This window comes from Amphiura filiformis, chromosome 2, assembly GCF_039555335.1.
Source record: "Amphiura filiformis chromosome 2, Afil_fr2py, whole genome shotgun sequence".
Classification (NCBI taxonomy): domain Eukaryota; kingdom Metazoa; phylum Echinodermata; class Ophiuroidea; order Amphilepidida; family Amphiuridae; genus Amphiura; species Amphiura filiformis.
In genome coordinates this window covers 51880195-51902825 of record NC_092629.1, presented here as the reverse complement: position 1 = coordinate 51902825, position 22631 = coordinate 51880195, and the positions used below count along the sequence as shown (strand labels likewise).

At 37.0% G+C, this 22631-nt stretch overlaps 1 protein-coding gene across 1 annotated transcript; it reads left to right on the top strand.

Moving 5' to 3' along the window:
* Positions 1-1274: 1274 nt before the first annotated feature.
* Positions 1275-11771, top strand: LOC140136244 (uncharacterized). Its single transcript, XM_072157970.1, has 2 exons — positions 1275-1421; positions 9617-11771. Exon 2 carries the CDS (start codon positions 9621-9623, stop codon positions 11154-11156), a length of 1536 nt encoding a protein of 511 aa, XP_072014071.1. The 5' UTR covers positions 1275-1421; positions 9617-9620; the 3' UTR covers positions 11157-11771.
* Positions 11772-22631: the final 10860 nt, after the last annotated feature.

Below are 22631 nucleotides of genomic sequence, written 5' to 3'. Positions count from 1 at the left end.
TATAATGTTTTTCATGCTCCCCTCATACGAAGGTTTCGACCCACCAAGTTTGAGCCTGATCGGACAAAGTTTGAAATTTGACCCCTCCGTAATGACCTTTGACCTCGGTTGACCTTGATTTTATTTCGCGCATTATATTCCCCTCCTATCAAGGATTCCACCCACCAAATTTGGGCCCGATCGGACAAAGTTTGAAATTTTGACCTTTGACCTTGACCTCCGATGACCCTCAAAACCACATGGCCAACATGCTTTTCCCAATACCTACCTATATCCAAAATGTCAGCACGATGCGTCGAAGTGCGGCGAAACGCATAGCCGGACAGACAGACAGACAGACAGATAGATAGATAGATAGATACACAGATAGACAGATAGAGACCGCTTGTTATTTTATTAGTACTAGTGCACCTGCAGCTATAATGACCCTAATGGCCCTTTAGCTATTATTGGGGTATGTGGGCGCTTATTGGGTTTATTAGTATAGATACGTAGGGCCTATTATGAAAACTGTACGGTCCGATTAGCTTCAAACAAAAGACATATTGATCAGTGTTCTCTGCCCTTCTCAAATAATAAGAGCACTTCCAAAATGCCACAATACCACCTTAACTTATTATGATGGTTACAATATAATTCCTTGTACGCCGGGAGCCGGGGGGGGGGGTCTCAAGGACCCATGCTAGATCCGGGGTTCCTGGAGCATGGAGGTAACCCCAACCGGGAGGCTGAAATTTTTTTCACCAATTTTTTTTAAACGTACAATTTAACAGGTGTTACACCCCCTAATCACCACAACCCAAAACCGCCCCTAGCCGCCCCTTAAGTACCGCCCTTTTTTACTTTAGTTATTCTTTTTGCCGCCCCTTTATCTTCCGCCGCCCCTTCTTTTTTGCCGCCCCTGCTTTTACCCCGGGGGGCTGGTGCCCCAAAGCCCACCACCACAAAAAAAAATATATATACGCGCATGTATACAGCATACAAACATAATTATTATCTATATATACATGTATGATAAAATTCTAGAGCGCGTCTCTTTTGAAATGCCTCATTTTCTCGTGCTGGGTCACTTAATTATATTGTCTCGATAATTATTTGCTTGCGCCACATTACACGTGAACTTTGATCTTTGTTTTGTTTGGTAATCGCTAGATCAATAATCATTACGCCTAATCAATAACCTAGAATGGTTAGTTTCCGGCAAAGTTAAATTCCTTTCATTCACAAGTGCTGATAGGTGAAAATTGACGTAGAGTGCATGCCAATGAGTTTTCGTATCACTGAGATCGACATCGTAGCATACATCGATTTTTTTTCTGTTTCTCAAACGCCGTGTCTTCGTGCAGTGAGCATATTCGGGTGTCCGAATAGTGTCGAGCCTGTGGAATTTCAAAGCATCTGCTTGTTAGCTCTTGTTCAAGGTAGGCCTATAATAATTTATTTTTATTTATAATTATTGTCTTCTCTATTTATAATACCATAATTATCTAAGAGGCGCAGTTATAAGGTAGCACATGGTAATTTGCCGTGTGTATCCTTTAAATAGTTGTAGCACCGAGAACACAAAACGTTTTAAATGCATGCGTTACACATTTTAGGTTTTAGTTTTGGTAAAAAGTTTTGATTATAACAGTAAATGTCTGGTTTTATCAGAGAAGATCATCTTCTCGGGTTTTATAAAGATCATGAAAACGGTTTAAAAGGTTTTGTATTAGGCCGTATAAAACTAATATTTTGGTTCTCGTCCAGAGGATTTTCATGAATTGATGAGGGAGGGAGGTGTTTTTTTGTTTGTTTTTGTTTTTGTTTTTTCAGTGTAAAATCAGCATTGTCTGTAGTTTTCGGTCTTTTCCAACAGTGCTCGAGGAAACGATGAGGCACTTTTTTTTTTCAAATGTGAGATTCTGAGGGATAAACCCCTAGAGTACTACAAAAAGACTTGGAAGTGGTCCTTGTTCTCTAATAAACTTATTTATATGTATGAAAAATCATTCCAAAGTCTAAAATAATTGAAAAATATAAAAAATATTTAAAAAATCTGACAAATCCCAGAAATTGAGGAGGGAGGGGACGAGAACCAAAACATTAATATGGCCTTATGAGTACACAAGAACATTTTTATAATGCTAATATTGTAAAATATTTTTGCAAACAGTTTTCGCCTAATATTTTGCAACACTTAAATAACATTAGGCTATGTTAGAATATTTTGCAGTAGATTTTCAAAAAAGAATGTTCACTGTGTCTCAAACCATTGTACCCTTTATATAAACCCGATATTTAACATTTCAACATTTTCTAAACCTTTATCTTCAGCGAATCATGTCGAAAACGTTTTGTGTTTGTTGGGGACTACAAACATTAAAACTTCGAAAGGAATGGGCTCCATTGTTCAGGTCTTGCTGTCCGCACTTTCTCTGTGAACATTTCTTACTTTAGGATGTGGCTACTTCAGGCTATACATGTACTACCCATACACAAACAAACTTAAACATTTTTAAACATTTTAAACATGTTATATTTTGGGTTTTGGTTTAGATAAAAACGTTTTAATAACATTAAATGTCGGTTATATAAAGGTCATGAAAATGTTTTAAAACGTTTCGTATGAAAAAACACATCTAAAATGTTTACAAAATGTTATTGTACAATATTTTTTGCAAACATTTTTTGCCAAATATTTGTCAAGACTTTGTGTTAGATTATTTTCAGTAGGTTATCATAAAAATGTTTTTGAATGTTATGAAAACGTCCTATACCCTTCATATGATCCGGTACCGACATTTAAACGTTTTCTGCCAACCTTTTCTAACCTTTTGCGAATGAAGTCGAAAACGTTTTGTGTTTGCTGGGTAGGAGGTCTCGCTCATTATTATATTATTAATAATTTATTATTGGTCTGATTTTTGTGCTTTATGTACATGCTTTTTGATATTCTTTGCACATACTTTCAGACACATGCAGCTTGTTGTCTTTTTAAATCATGATAATTGTAAATTACACACCAATTCAGCGTTTAGCTGCGATAAACCATGAATAATGATACTAGGGGTAGGTTAAACAGCCTTTTAAAAAGGGTGATGTTTCAAATTTCTTAGGGAACCAGCTTATTTGATGCGGCATGATCTCCTGAGCAATTTGACACCTTTTTCATCCAAATCGGCCAAAAAATGAGAAGGTGCCGACCAAAACAAGTATTTGGACAGGGGGGTCTGTTGGGGGGTCTGAAAATCAATATTTTCATCAATAATCATAATGTTATGCCTAATTATGTTAAAGTTGGTGTTGTTTTGCATGTAATTGATGTCTAGAATTCCATTTTTGAAAGTTGCCTTAATTTTATACGGCCTTATGAGTACACAAGAACATTTTTATAATGCTAATATTGTAAAATATTTTTGCAAACAGTTTTCGCCTAATATTTTGCAACACTTAAATAACATTAGGCTATGTTAGAATATTTTGCAGTAGATTTTCAAAAAAGAATGTTCACTGTGTCTCAAACCTTTGTACCCTTTATATAAACCCGATATTTAACATTTCAACATTTTCTAAACCTTTATCTTCAGCGAATCATGTCGAAAACGTTTTGTGTTTGTTGGGGACTACAAACATTAAAACTTCGAAAGGAATGGTCTCCATTGTTCAGGTCTTGCTGTCCGCACTTTCTCTGTGAACATTTCTTACTTTAGGATTTGGCTACTTCAGGCTATACATGTACTACCCATACACAAACAAACTTAAACATTTTTAAACATTTTAAACATGTTATATTTTGGGTTTGGGTTTAGATAAAAACGTTTTAATAACATTAAATGTCGGTTATATAAATGTCATGAAAATGTATTAAAACGTTTCGTATGAAAATACACATCTAAAATGTTTACAAAATGTTATTGTAAAATATTTTTTGCAAACATTTTTTGCCAAATATTTGTCAAGACTTTGTGTTAGATTATTTTCAGTAGGTTATCATAAAAATGTTTTTGAATGTTATGAAAACGTCCTATACCCTTTATATGATCCGGTACCGACATTTAAACGTTTTCTGCCAACCTTTTCTAACCTTTTGCGAAAAAAGTCGAAAACGTTTTGTGTTTGCTGGGTAGGAGGTCTCGCTCATTATTATATTATTAATAATTTATTATTGGTCTGATTTTTGTGCTTTATGTACATGCTTTTTGATATTCTTTGCACATACTTTCAGACACATGCAGCTTGTTGTCTTTTTAAATCATGATAATTGTAAATTACACACCAATTCAGCGTTTAGCTGCGATAAACCATGAATAATGATACTAGGGGTAGGTTAAACAGCCTTTTAAAAAGGGTGATGTTTCAAATTTCTTAGGGAACCAGCTTATTTGATGCGGCATGATCTCCTGAGCAATTTGACACCTTTTTCATCAAATCGGCCAAAAAAAATGAGAAGGTGCCGACCAAAACAAGTATTTGGACAGGGGGTCTGTTGGGGGTCTGAAAATCAATATTTTCATCAATAATCATAATGTTATGCCTAATTATGTTAAAGTTGGTGTTGTTTTGCATTTAATTGATGTCTAGAATTCCATTTTTGAAAGTTGCATAAAAATTGGAGTTGTCGTTTTCTTAAAATGGCCGTGTTACGTCCAAATAAGGATGTGAGGGCGCTTTGCATAAAACATGCGCACATTCTTTTCACATGAAATTTTAATGATGTCAGTATGAAGATAATCACATGTGCCACATCCTCAAGAAATTTGGGCTTTATATTTCTTTTCGTTTGACCGTGGCACCATTTTTCATATTCTCAGGAAGCCTTCCATTGAAACGTACACATTTTAAAGTGCATTGACCCCTGTACAGTTGAATGGCAGCGTTCTATGAAATATTCAAATGGCTGCCAAAATGAAACCGTACAATGTAAATCGCTCAAATTTCTTGAGCAGGTACTACCTATGATTATCTTCATACATGTATACGTTAATGAAATTTCCACTTTAAAGATCGTTTGCAAGTTAAATGCGAAGCGCCCTCATATCCTTATTTGGACGTAAAATGGCCATTTTCAGAAAACGACAACTCCAATTTTTATGCAACTTTCAAAAATGGAATTCTAAACATCAACTACATACAAATCAATACCAACTTTAACAGAATTAGGCATAAAATAATGATTATTGATGAAAATATTGATTTTCAGACCCCCCAACAGACCCCCCTCCCCTGTCCAAATACTTGTTTTGGCCGGCACCTTCTCATTTTTTGGCCGATTTGGATGAAAAAGGTGTCAAAATGCTCAGGAGATCATACTGCATCAAATAAGCTGGTTCCCTAAGAAATTTGAAGCATCTTTAACCCACCACTAATGATACAATATAAATAGAATATAAATTAAGGTTGTTTATCTTTTTTGCCTTTCAAGTTTTATTGCTGTAAGTTCCTTTACGTATTGTAACAAAGGGACTATTATTGTTCCATAAGTGATTTAGTGTACACTGTACTAAATCACTTAGGCTGCGATCACATAGAAGTATACGGTATTCGCTAGATGTGAACTCAGCCTGATCGAATGAGCGTATTTCGTATAGCGAATAGCGAATATCGTATTATGTGATCGCAGCCTTACGGAACAATTTTTCTGCGACCTATAGTTTTTGACCTAGATGACCTCTTGGAATTCATAAGTAGGCCAAAAATGCTTGTTTTTGATAATGGTCATTTTTGCCAAACATTGACCATTTGTTACCATTTTGAGCAATTCCTTGCATTATAAAGTTTGAATTAGGCCTACACTTTATATTATTGATATTGGCCTACATGTCTTCTTTAATTTTAAGCTATTAGGAGAATTCAACAGTTTCCATGGAAACGGCCATTTACGCCCATCTTTTGTTAATGTTACTGGGAAATCAGCTCTATATTTTACAGGAGATATTTGCTTAAAAATGAGCATTTACGGCCGTTGCCATGGTAACTGCATACTTGTTGAATTATCTCAATAGCCTAAAATTAAAGAAGCCCTGTTTATCAATAAAGTCAAGTGTAATTTAAACTTTTGTAATGCAAGATATTGCTAAAAATTATGAAAAAGGGTCTATTTTTGCCCAAAATGACCAAATTCACTAAAAACATGCATTTTAGGCCTACTTATGAATTCCAAGAGGTCATAGGTCAAAAACCATGGGTCACAGAAAATGTTGTGATTGACTTTTTAGATCCAAACATCCATCTTAGTAAACCGATACACTTTCCAAGATGCATATGCAAATTTTCAAAAAATTTCCCATGTAAAAATTACTATTTTTGGTAAAAAATCCCCCAAAAATGGTAATTTTACCCATAAATTAAATGTATTGGATTAAGCGATGATTTTGTTTACATATTTCAAATATTTTGTGTTCTGCACGCCAAATATGAAGTTTCTACTCCATTTAGTTTTCAAGTTTAAGCTAGTTTAAATGTGCCATTTTTAGATAACAAAAAACCTTAAATAGCGTGACCGTTGCCGTGGAAACGGAATAGAACGCGCGGGTTACAGATTTGGCAACATGGCAGAAAAAATTCTACAGACTCTTCTGCACATTTTGATAATTATAATTATGATTTGTCCATTTGAAACACCTGTCCTACGAAACCGAATAAATAGAGCCCTTTTTGGCTGCAGACCAATGCGCCCAATTTGGCGCATTTCGGCATAAGCGCCCTTAAAGCGCCCAATTATGGCTCTATGGGTGCTTTTTGCTGAAAATTGGTATATATACTGATGGGTTTCCGGGGATGGGTTGCAAAAACAGCAAAAAGTATGAGGTATAGAGAAAGTCAGCTTCCGAAAGTATGCGCTACACACCCACATACAATTTTTTTTCGAAGACCCCACCACCCTCCGGTACCAATCATTTTGATACAGTCTATAGTGTATTTCCACAACTTTGTCATAGGCCTACTTATTGAAACGGACAACAAGGTGGCCGGAGATGGATTGAATACGGACCTCAAAGAACTTGCCACGATAGTCACGGATAAGACCGTTCTGTTGTGTAATGCAGAGGAATTATTTGCCTTATTGAAGGTTAGCCTTGCTAAATATATCACCAAAGTCGCTGACGACTTCGTGTAGCCTGCACCAAAGTAGACCAATCAATAAACCAATTTTCAGTTCCATGGAATTTGTCAACATTTTCAGAAAAGTTAACCCATTTTTTTTGGGGGGGAATTTCCAAAATATTGGTGCAATGGGGCAAATTGGGCTAATTGACCCATCCATACACTCTAAATTAGAAAGACTTAAAATTTAAATCTTAGTTGAGACTTGTAAATTTTTAAGTCTGAGATTTATTTTACGCAGGGTTTGATTTAAATTTTCTTTGGGATCGGGAAAAAGAAAATCTATTTTTAAATCTGTCAGTGACTATAACTTCCATGAAAAAGCTTACATTGTTGTGCACATAATGTGAACATTATCTTCAATCGCCGAGGTAGTAATCTGTGCTTCTGCTGTATAAGCTTAGCTATACACATAATATAATTTATAAATGGGTAAGCTTATTTCCATGAAGGATCACACTCGGCCACTGCAGTGGCACTGGAATTATCACTGACGCTGCAGACTATTGCTTGAACTTTATGAAAGAAGTAGTCCTGACTTGGTATTACTGCCGTGAATAGACTTGAATTGCTTGATAAGAAGTCACGCAGACTTGTATTTAATATCGATATTTAAATCCCCATAAAGATTTATATTATTTTGAAATAAATCCCAGATATGCTTAAAAGTAAATCTTAAAGGACTTGAATATTAAATCCAATGGACTTGCATTTTAAATCCCTGTGGGACTGAAATTTATAAAACTTTGTAAAGACTTATTTTAATCCTATATTGATTGGTCCCTAACTACAGTCTCTGAAAGTTTTAAAAGTAAGTCTTTTGGATTTGAATTTAAATCCCTGTAATTTAGAGTGTAAATACCAAAATTTGCCTAAAAGGGGGCCATGTTTAGGGCACGTCCCCGTATGGTCATTTGAACTGAGTACCTCTCCCAGGCGCGTGCCCGGAGGCTTTGGGGGCTGCAGCCCCCTCCCCCGTGTTAAAGAACGAGGGAGAGAGCAGTGGCATAGCCAGTGGGGGAGAGGGGCATAGTGCCCCCTGAAAAAACTTGAATCTAAAGGGGAGGAAAAAGGGAAAAAACACCCCAAAAGTGGATCCATATTTCACAGATTTTGATATAAATTGGATCGATTGAGCCCATATTTATTGGTCGAGCAATGAGTTTTTACGTCTCGTCCAATATTTTTAAACTCATAGCAAGATCACTAAGTATTGGGCCTAAATCATTCAATTTTACCATTACTATGTTTTGCCCAGTTTTGGATCCAATATTTTTACACACTTGGATACACCAAAATATAATAATGAAGCAAATTGAACCCATTTTATACCCGGAGGCCCAGTTTTCGGTCAAATTTCCCGAAAATTGAAAAAAAAATGCCAAACCGGGTTGAAAATTATCGTCCCTCATGCCATTATGCGTTATGAACGGGCGAACTTCGCTATTCCGAAGGTTCGCTATTCCGAAGTTTCGCTATTCCGAAGGTTCACTATTCCGAAAATTAAAAAGGTTCTCTATTTCGAAGGTTCTCTATTCCGAAAACAGAAAAGGTTCTCTATTCCGAATATGAAAAAGGGTTCTATATTCCGAATATAAGAAAATGGGTTCTCTATTCCGAAAACGAAAGAAGGTTCTTTATATCGATATAAGCCACCGTGTTCTCTACTCCGAAAATGAAAAAAGATTCTCTATTCCGAATATGAAAAAAAGGTTCTCCATTCCGCAATTGGAGCTCGTGACCTTTGACCTCTGGGGCAGGATAAATCTACGGGGTAGGGCCCATTAGTGACCACATAATTATGGGCCCTGGGGCCTTTGTAGTTTTAGCGCTAGCCTTGACAGAAAGATGTGTTTGATGACGGAGCAAAAGGGCCCTAAAAGAAACCAATTAAAGTTTTTCGGTTAGCCATGATGTTACGAATTCCACTGCATATAACATATTCGGAATAGAGAACCTTTTTTCATATTCGGAGTAGAGAACACGCAGACTTGTTTCGGAATAAAGAATCTTTATTCGTTTTCGTAATAAAGAACCCATATTTGAATATTCGGAATAGAGAACCTTTTTTCATATTCGGAATAGAGAACCTTTCTGTTTTCGTAATAGAGAACCTGTTTGTTTTTTGGGAATTTTCGGAATAGAGAACCTTCGGAATAGAGAACCATTTTTTCGGAATAGCGAACCTTTAATTACATTCGGAATAGCGAATGGTAAAATTACATGTTCGGAAAAGCGAACCTTCGGAATAGCGAACCTTCGGAATGGCGGACCTTCGGAATAGCGAGAGGACCCCTTATACATCGCGTACGCGTTCGAGTAATACTTCTATTGTAATAATTTATTCAAAATCTCGGATTTTAACAAAACTACAGCACCCAGAGTCTTGAATTTTTGCAGGGTATGTTAGTTTAATACTAAAGCACATTACAATCGTGTACAAAACTGAATTTGAAAATTTTTGAGGGCGTCCTCCTCAGCAAATGTTACAATATGGCTTTTTTTGTATTTTTCCGATTGATTATTGCAGGAAGATGTTATCTGGGACCAAAGATGAGACCATCCATGCCCGGATTATCACTACAGAGAAACCATTACATGAGCAGCAAGATAAAGTTAAGAAACGACTGACAATATGTTTGAAGAAACTAAATTTGGACAAAATACGACAGACAATTATTACAGGAGATGTGGTTCAATTATATAAATACGATTGTTGCGACGCATTATCAGCGTGTGGTAAGTGTAACAGTATTCCAACCCAAGAACAATCAAAACAATGTAAATATTGTTACAAGAGTCCGTTACAGACAAGTGTCCGGACAAGACATGAAAGAGATCATACCAAAGAAAATCCTTATCAATGTAAATATTGCAACAAGAGTTTCTCACATGCCCATAACAAGACTAGACATGAAAGGATTCACGCCACAGAAAAACCTTATCAATGTCAATATTGCAATAAGAGTTTCTCACAGGCAAATACCAAAATTGCACATGAAAGGACTCATACCAAAGAGAAACCTTACCAATGTAAGTATTGCAATAAAAGGTTCTCACAGGCAGGTGATAAGACTATACACGAGAGGATTCACACCAAAGAGAAACCTTATAAATGTAAATATTGCACCAAGAGTTTTCCAAAGGCAGGTACCAAGACTACACATGAAAGGATTCATACCAAAGAGAAACCTTACCAATGTAAATATTGCGATAAAAGTTTCTCACAGGCAGGTGATAAGACTAGACATGAAAGGATTCATACAAAAGAGAACCCTTACCAATGTAAATATTGCAGCAAGCGTTTTCCACAGGCAGCTGCCAAGACTGTACATGAAAGGATTCATACCAAAGAGAAACCATACCAATGTAAATATTGCAATAAGAAGTTTTCACAAGCGGGTGACAAGACCAGACACGAAAGGATTCACACCAAAGAGAAACCTTATCAATGTAAATATTGCAATAAGAGTTTCCCACATGCCAGTGCCAAAACCAGACATGAAAGGATTCACACCAAAGAGAAACCATACCAATGTAGATATTGCAGTAAAAGTTTCTCACAGGCAGGTGATAAAACTGCGCATGAACGGATCCATACCAAAGAGAAACCTTACCAATGTAAATATTGTAACAAGGGTTTCTCACGGACAGGTGCCAAGAATGTACATGAAAGGGTTCACACTAAAGAGAAACCTCACCAATGTATATATTGCAATAAAAGTTTCTCACAGGCCTTTAACAAGACAAAACATGAACGGATTCATAACAACGAGAAACCCTACCAATGTAAATACCATTGTAAATATTGCAACAAGGGCTTCCTACAACTAAGTCACAAGACGCAGCATGAAAGGGTCCATACCAAAGAGAAACCCTATAAATGTAAATATTGCAACAAGAGTTTCTCACAGGCAAGCAACAAGACTGTGCATGAAATTATTCATATAAACAGGAAACCATACCAATGTAAATATTGCAAGAAGAGTTTTTCACAGGCAGGTTACAAGACTCAACATGAAAGAATTCACACCAAAGAGAAACCCAGGGAAGAAACCTTAACAATGTGAATATTGCAGGCAGAGTTACTCACACGCATGTGCAAAGACTATACATGAAATGGTTTGTACAAAAGAGAAACCTTAATTACCAATGTAAATTTTGCAAGATCAGTTTCACACAGGCAAGTAAACAAGACTGTGCATGACATGATTCATATAAAAAAGAAACCATAACAATGTAAATATTCCAACCAAAATCTCTCACCGACAGGTGGTTAGACTGCACATCATAGGATTCACACCGAAGATGAATCGTATCAATATGTAAATATTGTGACAAGTGTTTCTCACAGGCAAGACCGCACATGATATGTTAGACAAGTAAATAGCTAGACTACGCACGAAAGGCTTCATACCGAAGAGAACCGAAGAGTTTCCGAACAATTTGCCATGTTCAACAGAACGGTCGACTGCAGATCCGTCGGATAACGCTTTTTCAATGGGAAACGAACTTTGCTGCTTGGATGATGTCACGATGAGGTTAGCATTTATTCCCTATTGAAAAGCATGTTCCGACAGATCTGAACTTGACCGGCCTCTTAAGAGCTCTTAAGGGGTGGGGTATGAACGTTTGGACAGTATTTATTGTGGGACATTAGAGCACATCAGACATATCGAATTGCATTCTGATTACGAAGAATGTCCTTCTGATATCAAAGAATTTTAATTTTTGAAATTCGCAATGTAATACACATTTTATGGCAAATGATTAAAAAATGATATTTTTGATATTTAACAGTACTCGAAGTAAACTTTATAAATCTGATGATTTATACTTAATGTAATGTAGGTGGGATGAAAAGCCGACGATCAATTGAAAATGTTGACCTTTCGTATTGAAGATATGGATTTGTTATCCCAAAACACCAAAAAAAAATAGGTCTTTTGGGGAAAAATCCATATCTTCATTACGAAAGGTAAAATTTTCAATTGATCGTCGGCTTTTCCTCCCAGCTACATACACTTTAAGAATATGTCATTAGATTTATAAAATTTACTTCGAGGACTGTTATATATCAAAATGTGAAAAATATCAAATTGTAATAATTTGTCATAAAATTTGTATTATATCGTGAATTTCAAAAAATGAAAATTATTTGATATCAGAAAGATATTCTTCGTATTCAGAATGCAATTCGATAGGTCTGATGTGCTCTCATGTCCCACAAAAAATGCTGTCGAAACGCTCAAAACGCTCATTCCAGATCCCTTAAAGAAGTGTAAAAGATTTTTTTGTATGTCGGGAGTAGCATTTTTCACCAGGGCGAGAGGGGTAGGGTTGGGGACAAGCAATTTTGGCAGGCCTAAAAGGGTGTGTAATGGTCAGCAAGCAATTTGTGGCACGCCGTTCCGCAATTTACGCCCCTGGGTTCATCTTTATCAGTGGCGTACCGTGGCCGCCCCAACCCCGGGGGGCTGAAGAAAATTAAGGGCTGAAGAAATTAAATTTTGTCGCCCCTTCCTTAACAGCCCGAAAAGGTTGACCCATTTTTTTCTCGGTCGTTTGAAAAAGTGAAGAGCAAAAAAAAAAAATGTTTCAGGCGCTAGCGCCTTAAAAGCACACTTTGATGTATAGTACCATTGTTTCACAAATTTTTATGCTTTATCAAATTTTTCCGCCCTTTTTTATTTACTAATTCTTTTTGCCGCCCCTTCGTTTTTGCCGCCCCTGTTTTTGCCGCCCCTTCTTCTTCCGCCGCCCCTTCATTTTGGCCGCCCCTGCTTTTACCCCGGGGGGCTGGCGCCCCAAAGCCCCCAACAAAAAAAAATACGTGCATGTTTATCATTGCACAGGTTCCAAAAGTACAAAAGTCTTCTTTAATGAGGCTCGTGGCCAGACAACAGAGGAAAATAGTGATAAGGATTTAGGCCTACTTTAAAAACAATAAAGAAGTAAAAATACTGTCGGTAGAGTGGAAGGGGGTAATTGAACAGGGAAATTACTATCACAATTCAGCTGACAATTATACTCATTAGCTATGAAAATCTCGATTTATTTCAAATCATGTTTAAAACTATAGTTCGTCACTTGTCCTCATATACTAGTACTTAAAATCCAGCCCTCCATCCAAGAGGCCTGCGCGGAGCAATTCGCATGATTATAATAAAACAGGTGATAGATATGGATGGTAGAGACATGTCAATATTAAACTGTTATACCGTTGCGGATGCAGTTTATTCGATAGGGTTTATAAGGCGGCTGGCATTATCTTCTGATAGGAGGAGGGTCCCAAATATATCGGTGACCGGAGTCATTTTTATGACCCCCCTATCGTGGGCAAAAATAAACACGATCCCCCTATCTTGGATCGAATTTTTATGACACCCCCCCCTTTCACAGACTCAAGATAAATTATTTATTGCCGGAACTATACGACGCAGAGCGCGCCAAAAGCTATGGGCGAAGAAAGTGCGATGAGCGCGTTAAAATTTTTATCGTACGTGTAACATTTTTGCATTATATAGCTATACATGTAGATTGTATGCACATTTTGATTGTGACGTTAAAAGAATGCGTGTTAACAAATTATAACCCCTTTTTTGATCTAAAATTCTATGACTTCCCCACCCCAGTATATTATGAGCTCAGTGATTTTTTTTTTTTGGTTTGTGTAGAAATTGCTCAAAAATATTTTTAGCTTCTTATACCGTTGTGTAATGTGTGATATTTTACTGCTTCGAAGTTGGAACTGAATAAATTGGCAAATGTTATGAATAGATGCATGACTTAAATGACAAATAGTAACAGTTATTTCAATGTCATCATTGTACTTGTTTGGTGATAATTATCAAGATTATGTTATCCATGTTGGCAATTTACTGGGTGGGAATTTTGTGGCAATAATTATGGGCAAGTGGAATTTACATGCAGGGTGGGAAAATAATTTACTTGGTGGGCATCCAGATTCCTGTTATTTTGTTCCCACAATGTTAAAAGTTAACAAATGAACCACATTTTCATGTTAAACCGTTAAATCAGCCCGAAAAAGTCCAGTTTATAGGGCGGCTAAGTCCACATTGCGACTTTTATTGTAACAAAAAAGGTGTACCTTTCAGAGATTCCGTAACCACCCTCCCCTACCATAAACACAAAATGCCATCTACTGCTGATAGCACACTACTTCATCAACTATCTACTTGGTTTTTGGTTTGTAGTACTAGGCGATTTTTAGGATCGCCATGTGAGTAAAACACGAACGCTGAATTATAATGTAAACGCTATGACAGTGGGACAAAAATGTTCATTTGTCGCAACTTGTTGCACAAAATCAACTAAAGTGGGAACGTTGACAGTGTATGTTGGAACATAATTAATATGCCACATTGTTTACTTACATCATAGAAAGCAATCTGGTCCATTTCACTTGAAACAACTACTGCCAGTGTATAAATATATCCATATTATGGTCGTCGCCATTTTAATTGTATTTCGGCGTTGGGCGATACTACCCAGCAAACATTGTAATATTGGCCCAGTAATGGCTTAAACCGGTCTACTTCTGGCAATACCGGACACGGCTGACGGAATAACGCCAGTACAAATCCGATACTGGTTAATGTTTGGCTGCCGTTTTCTTATTAGGATAAGCTGTGCCGTACTTATTGGGCCAATTGAAGACTACCTGAAAGCTCCTGAATATGGCATCGAGCCGGCATGTACATACTGGCCCAGTTGCGGCAGAAACTTGTTGGCCGGGCTTGTAGGCCCCGAGTACCGGCCCTGTATTGGCCCAATGTTGCATTAATGTGGGCGTGGTTTTGAAACCCTGACATTTTTTACTATCAAAATACAATATTTGATCATTATCATCTTCATTTTGAAGGGCCACATGTTATTATTATTATAAAGAAAAGGCAGCGAGTTTACGCTTGTTCCGAATATTTCATTTACTGCCTTGTAAAGAATCTACGTGAGCAAGGCATAATTGTTTTCTGATGACACCATAGAATATATATTTCATTTATCAATGGCTCAGTTTTGTAAGCTTAGTTTGTTATCGAACTTTAATACTTTGCACATCGGGTAATACCAATTCAATTATGCTGAGTGCAAGTAAGTTTCCTTTTCAAAGGAAATATCTGGTTGAACAGGTGAAACTGACCAATAATGCCTGAACCGGGTAAAAGAGGAATAGAACACTGCACCGCTAGACGTGGACCAAAAAAAAAAAAAATAAAAAATAAAAAGGACCAAAATTGGACCATTACCGTTTACTTACGGTTTCATAATGGGAATATATTGGCAATATTATATTGGCCCAGTACAGTATTGAATAAATTGGACCTGTACTGGGCCAATTTCAACCCATTTTGGCCCAGTGCTGGCAATATCTATTGGGCCAGTCGAATGCCCGTGTGCACGACCGTACCGGACCAATACAGGCTGCCATTCTTGGTCCATTATACACTCTAATGACAGCCTATTCATTTTTTTGAATAGAAAGTCTATTCATTTTTTTAAATAGAAACTCATCAATTTGAATAGATCCCTTATCATTTTTAAATCGAATCATATCGTTTGATGCGATTTAGTATCAACATCGCAGAAAACTTTGAATCGACACACTCATCAAAATGACGTCAACGATAATGAGGGATTTCATTGGTCAAAAGTATGCACGCTGCTGTATCCGGGGTCTTGGTCGGCCGCCATTACACATTTGTACAGTACGGTGGGGACATAGGCACTAGTAAGAAATCCACTTTTATTGATATATTAAGGCTATATTAATCTAGCATCTGTATTTTTGTGTTCATTATGTTTTAAAAGTACGTTAGAATCTCAGTTGAAATAATAGGAAACAAAACCACGGGTGAAGAACACAGGGCAAACGCTATTTAACACCATAGATTTTATATTTTCAAGCAAATACATTATAATTTTCTGCCATCCTCTTTTAAGACCGTAATTTTATAGATAATTTCTGTAATACGTGTCACCATGCTATCAAATACACGCGATGGCTATTTAACACCACAGTGTTGAGTCGTATAGTGTTCCTCTCTTAGCGTGAAGCGGACAAGAGATGACGCATTTCCCCAAATTAACATGACTAGAATTTTAACCAGATTCTAGTCAAATAGATTCAAATAAATTGAATGGATTCTAATCAACTGCAACTAGTAAACTATTCATTTTTGATATATTACGTATTATTTTGATAAGGATCAAATCAAATTTGAATAGTTATCTAATCATTTTGATTAGATAACTTGTAAAAAATGATTAGTTCCCCCTCATCAAATATTTGATTAGACTCTCCGTATCATTTTGATTAGATTCTAGTAAGTCACCTATCGATACGGCAGTCTAATCAAATTTGATTAGTTTCTAATCATTTTTGATTAGTTTGTTTTAAGAGTGTAGCAGCTTTTATAGAGCCAGTATCGGGCCGATTGTATAATGTTTGCTGGGTAGATACTCCATACTCGGATGGTCGATACCATTAATTGGTATCGGCCATATACGATAGGCTACTTTTGACAGAATATAGAATTATAAGCAAATATTCTAATCTTTCATTCTCGACTTCAGGTAGCGAATAAATTGTATGGTATAGTGATTTAATTCCAGTGGATTGTCCCCAGGATTGTCTATGGGATTTATAAGCCTATATACACTCAGCGGCATACCATGGCGTGATATGTGCGAGATATTTCCAGTGATAGAGGTGAAGTTTATGATGTTTGTTTTTTTTGCAAATTCCCAATGTTTTTCGCCTCCAAATATTTGTATTGGGAACTTTCATAATGATTGCATATTATTTAAAGACCCATTCAGTGATCCCAGCGCAAGTGTAAAAAAAATTAAAATTGTTTGAAGGATAAGTCATTCAAATTGTTATTTGGTATTTTTGAAATGACACATTTGGCAAAAAAACGAAAAAAAAACCCAGCAGTACTGACGAAGTTGAAGCCCCATTAAAATACACGTAGCTAATTTAGATACTGTCAGTATCTAAATTACAGATTCGTGTAAAATGTCTTTCGGCTGAACCACTCGTAGGCTATGTTTAGCACATCTATGACAATGACAAAGGTACCAAAATCTGAATTTTGATGATTTTTACGATCGTCCGGATGAGCAGCTCACTGAATGGGCCTTTAACTATTTTATCATTTTGGAAGAAAAAAAGAAAAATCTAAAAATTTAAAACTATCGTACATTAGGCATAAGGCTTTAATTAAAAAGAAAGTTGTAAACTTGTTGCATCTAGTTGATTAAAGTGATGTTTGCTACTGGTTTTATTATCACCTGTGTTGTTTGTGTTTACGATTCGTAATCCCACGAAGAGTAAGTTTAGTTCGTTAATGTGGTACTGTAGGCCTACAGCCACACGTACCCCGCATCCCCTGAACAAACACATCCTACTCGTTTCAGGCGCGGATTCAGGAGGGGGGAGCGCCGACTGGCCCGCTACCCCCGCCCCCCCCCAAAAAAAAAAAAAAAAAAAGAGAAAGGAGAGAAGAGAAGAGAAAGGGGGAAAGGAGAAGAGAAAGGTGGAGAGAAAAGGTTAAATTTCACGTAATTGAGTAGGCCCATGCTTAATAAAAACCCGCACAGTCGGGTCGATCGGAAGTAGGTCCTATAATATAATAATGGCCTCACCGCCGTCACCGTGTTGCTTGAAGGCGGGTCCGCATCCTAAAAGCGTGTGAAAATTACTACGGGCCCGCCGATATGCAGGGTCCGTCACATTTGGCCACCAAAGTCATTATTACGATTTATGCATGTTTTTACCATGTTTACGAATCTCGAATTTTGCAAATTGACTTCGGGCCCTTTTTATTTGATTGATTGATTGATTGATTTGAATGGTGTAAAAATGATGCACCATTAATGGCTTGAATTGGACCTCAAATTTTTCAAACTTCTCAGGAGGGAACATCCGTCCTCAGACAGGCCCCCTTGCGTAGTGGATAACCATGTCCATTTTCGCTCTTCTTTCGACATTTCCAAATTTCCTATGTTGACAATTTATAGGGAAAACTTGTCCACGGAAGGTTTCATGGACCGTCAGTTTACAAATTTGCGGCTTTTTCAAACTAAAATTTTACACACTAGTACCCAAATGGTCCACGAAATCACTTCAATTTAGTCTTCATTTTACCCTCCCCTGTGTAATCGATATACAAGTGGCCATTTTCGCTTCTGCTTTCGCCGATGTATGTTTAAAACAATTTATAGGCCTACGATAATAGGGAAACTTGTCCACGAAAGGCTTCATGAACCGCACATTTCACAAATTTTCGGCCGCCAAACTAAAATTTTACACTAGTAGGGCCTAGGCCAAAATTGTCCACCAAATCGCTTCAATTAGATCTTCATTTTGTACACGTTTCTTTACTTCTGAGGGGGGAACATCCTCCCTCAGACAACCCCCTACGTCGCGCAAGCTAGCTCCGCGGCCATTTTTTTTTTTTCATTTTATTTTATTTTTTCTAAAAATTCGACCCACACCCCTGACTGCTCCAGATCGACAATCGGTACCAAAAGCTGGTATCGCCCATCCCTATGGAGATTGACATAGACGTATTATAGGACTGGGAGCGAGTCTAATACTGCATGTGGCTATCAACGAGTGTAAGTTAAACGGCAGAAACCGGTTGTGAAGAAGACTATACGTGGATCGCAAAAAAATAAGCGTCCTTACCAACCAGTCAACTTTAAGACAAATGGGTGAAAAAGGACACTTTCACGATGTTTTTTCATAATTTTTTTTATTTCACATGATCCGTGCATAGGGGCCTATATCGCCTAGCTATAAATGAAAAAAAAATGTTTAGACCAATCGAACCAATATATGAGTGTAGTACGCCCTTAATCAAGTGTAATTTGCTTCCAGTCTCTTCAGATTACTTTCGTCTCAGGTATTGCGATGCCTTTGTTTTGCTTCTATGTACAGTGGTATAAAATATTACTAAAAATTTAGCGCGAAAAGTAAGAAAGTACTGTATGAAGAACGAGTAATTATTATTAATCTCACTGTGTAACTTTATTACTGGAAAGGAAACAATATATCAATATAAAATATTATTATTTATATCAGGCTTTTGAGCGATACAATAAAACTGTATATTGTACAATATTTGCAAAATACCTGGATGCAATCGTATTTTTTAAATATTGTACGCGTATCTCGTACGCGTCGCGAGTACCATGGTGACAGCACCAACACGCGTCATGATACAACAGCACAACAATACAGACACCGTAACGGCTCACAGGAGATTCCGTACTGTATAAACAGTTAAAATCCCCGGTTAAAATCACGAACTTAATTCGCGGCAATTCTGGATGATGATAACCTTAGGAAATATAATCCACATCTAGACCTACAAGAAAATTCAATTTTCTAAATAGTTTTGCTTTTCTCATTGACAATGCACACAATTTCCTATGTGTCCCATATTACCTGCACCCATTCAGTTGAAAATCAGAGAAAATAATCATTTATAAAAGGAAAGTGCCACTTGTCAGTGGAATTTTACCTGCTGATAAGCTTAAGGGAAGGGGTATGGACGTTTGGACAGTATTTATTGTGGGACATTAGAGCACATCAGACATATCGAATAGCATTCTGAATACGAAGAATGTCCTTCTGATATCAAATAATTTTGATTTTTGAAATTCGCAATGTAATACACATTTTATGGCAAATCATTAAAATTGATATTTTGATATATAACAGTCCTCGAAATAGATTTTATAAATCTGATGATTTATACTTAAAGTGTATGTAGGTGGGATGAAAAGCCGACGATCAATTGAAAATTTTGACCTTTCGTATTGAAGATATGGATTTTTTTTTTTTTTTTTTCCAAAAAAAAATAGGTCTTTTTGGGAAAAAATCCATATCTTTAATATAAAAGGTCAAAATGTTCAATTGATCGTCGGCTTTTCCTCCCAGCTACATACACTTTAAGAATATATCATTAGATTTATAAAATCTATTTCGAGGACTGTTATATATCAAAAATGTGAAAAATATCAAATTTTTATAATTTGTCATAAAATTATATCGTGAATTTCAAAAAATGAAAATTATTTGATATCAGAAAGACATGCTTCGTATTCAGAATGCAATTCGATACGTCTGAGGTGCTCTCATGTCCCACAAAAATACTGTCGAAACGCCATAAACGCTCATTCTAGATCCCTTAGCCCATCACCTAAAGATCATAAAAATGACAAATGCCCCCTCAGTACCAGAGTTTTTGGATACACAATCATAAAATGTGACGTCATTGATTTTATATCAGGCCAAAAAAACGACATAATTTTTTTGGGCAATTTCACTCTTTTTGGCATTGATTTCCAAGAGTTTGATACACAGACTCCAAAACTGCATTTCTAGAAGCACAATTGATGTCTCTAAACACTTAACAAATCAACTTATAAAGTGTTTACCTTCTCTAAGCTACTTTTTGTTAAAATGAAAACAGGTGTCCCATATTACCTGCTGTCCCATATTACCTGCAGCTACCCTAATAATAATATTGAATGGCTTATTTTTGTGTGATACAAGAATATATTGCACTCGATAGAAAAATATTCTTGTATCACACTCAAAGCCATTCAATATTATATAAACATCCATACATAGACTGCAATATTATAACAGTATGAGGTACCACATTAGTATCGTGTTTTTTGTTTTTCAGCTCTTCAGTGTTAATCTGATCGAATAGAATGTCTGAAATCCTTCAGTTAAAAACACGTATGTTAGTATAAAAAGTGGGTAATGGTGAATCCAACGGACGAGGACACAAAACACATCAAGGATCAATAAATGATACAAGAGGATACCTTGAATATAAACAACAGAAAGGAAAACGAGCAAGGTACACCAACTTGATGTGGGGAAACAAGTAAAATACAGAGTAGACAATATGCAGGGGGGGGGCAAAACCCCGGGGGCACTCACATTTCCCAGCTATACGGGTATGTGCCGCGGCGACGACCCCCTTTTTCAGAGCCACTGGCCGTTCCTTAGACCCTCTGAATTCATTGTTTGCCCGCTCTGAAGCCCCAAAATTTTTCTAGCCGTTCCATAGACCCTCAGATCATCGATTTCCGCTCTCATCGGCATCTTGAGAGACGTGTTTTCTGTCCTACTATTTCAAGCCCAAAAGCAGACCCAAAAGCTACTTTTGCGAGCCCAAAAACTTCAAAGGGAATTTTCCATTAATTTCTTCCCCATTGAAACACATTGTAAGGAATAAGGTGAACTTTGGGTGGGATTTTGGGCTCCTTTAGTAGTGGCAACACTGGTTGACTGATAATAAATAAACATTGCAGCAATGCCGATCGCGAGAGTCCAGCTGGTGAACATTTAGCTAGAAATAAATGATTTTGAGATCTCTTTTTGGAATAAAATTGCCAAATATGAGGAAGAGTACCTTAATAATTATGTACACATCCTTGCAGCTCTCCATAAACAATGAATTAAAAGGTAATTTACGATCTACTGGTCTAGTAAAATCGGGAGTGGAATGGCTGTCAAATTCTGCACACTTCACTCAATCATCTCATGGTCCCGGTCCCCGCACTCTGTGCATCCGCGGGTATTCATGCTCGTCGAAAATTTCGCGAAATAAGGGGTGTATGTAAATGAAGAAACGCGATTCGCGAAACACACAAAAAAGGGGTGTTTTTTCATACCACGTGTTCGCGAAATTGAAAAAAAGGGTATTTTCATCGAGCAGCCTACGCGTTTCTGCCAGAAAAGGGTATATTAGAAATATTGTTCGCGTTGTAGCGAAAATAGGAGTATTGTCGAAGGGCAAATAATTAGCGAAAAAAAAAAAAAAAGGGGTGTTTCCCCTAAAAACTTCGCGAAATGAGATGCAAAAGGGGGTGTTTTTAAAGTTCACCGACAAGCATGAATACCCGCGGATGCACGGAGTGCGGGGACCGGGCTCATGGTATAAGCATGACAGTTCAATGTAGTCTAAATGTTATTCTATTCGGCACTGAAAAAAATAATTCTTGTGGATTTGTTTTTATGGTGGGCTTTTGTAATGCTGCTATATTTATCAGTAGGCTAATAGCATAGATTGTAGGTCTACAGGGCAAGCGCGGATCCAGGGGGGTGCTTTGGTGGCTGCAGCACCCCGAGGTATGAATCGCAAAAAAAAAAAAAAAAAAAAGAGAGAAAAAAGAAAGAAAGAGAGAAAGAAAGGAAAAAGTATGCACCAAATAGACAAGGAGACGCTGCCCCCTTCCAACACCCTGGACCCCTGTATTGGTCACTAACTTTACAGTAGGCGCGGTTTGGGGGCGGGCCCTCCTCCCACCAAAAAAAGAAATGAGAGAAGAGAAGAGAAGAAAAAGGGGAAAGCTAAAAAAGGAGAAAAAGAGAAGAGAAAAGGGAGAAAAGGAGGAGAGAAAAAGTTAAATTGCACATAATTGAGTAGGTTAATGCCTATTAAAAAACCACAGAGAGGCCCCATGACAGGGTGTAATTCCCATTATTCCAG

Excerpts from the sequence above, each read along its gene's own strand:
- LOC140136244 (XM_072157970.1), top strand. The coding sequence starts at position 9,621 with ATGTTATCTGGGACCAAAGATGAGACCATCCATGCCCGGATTATCACT.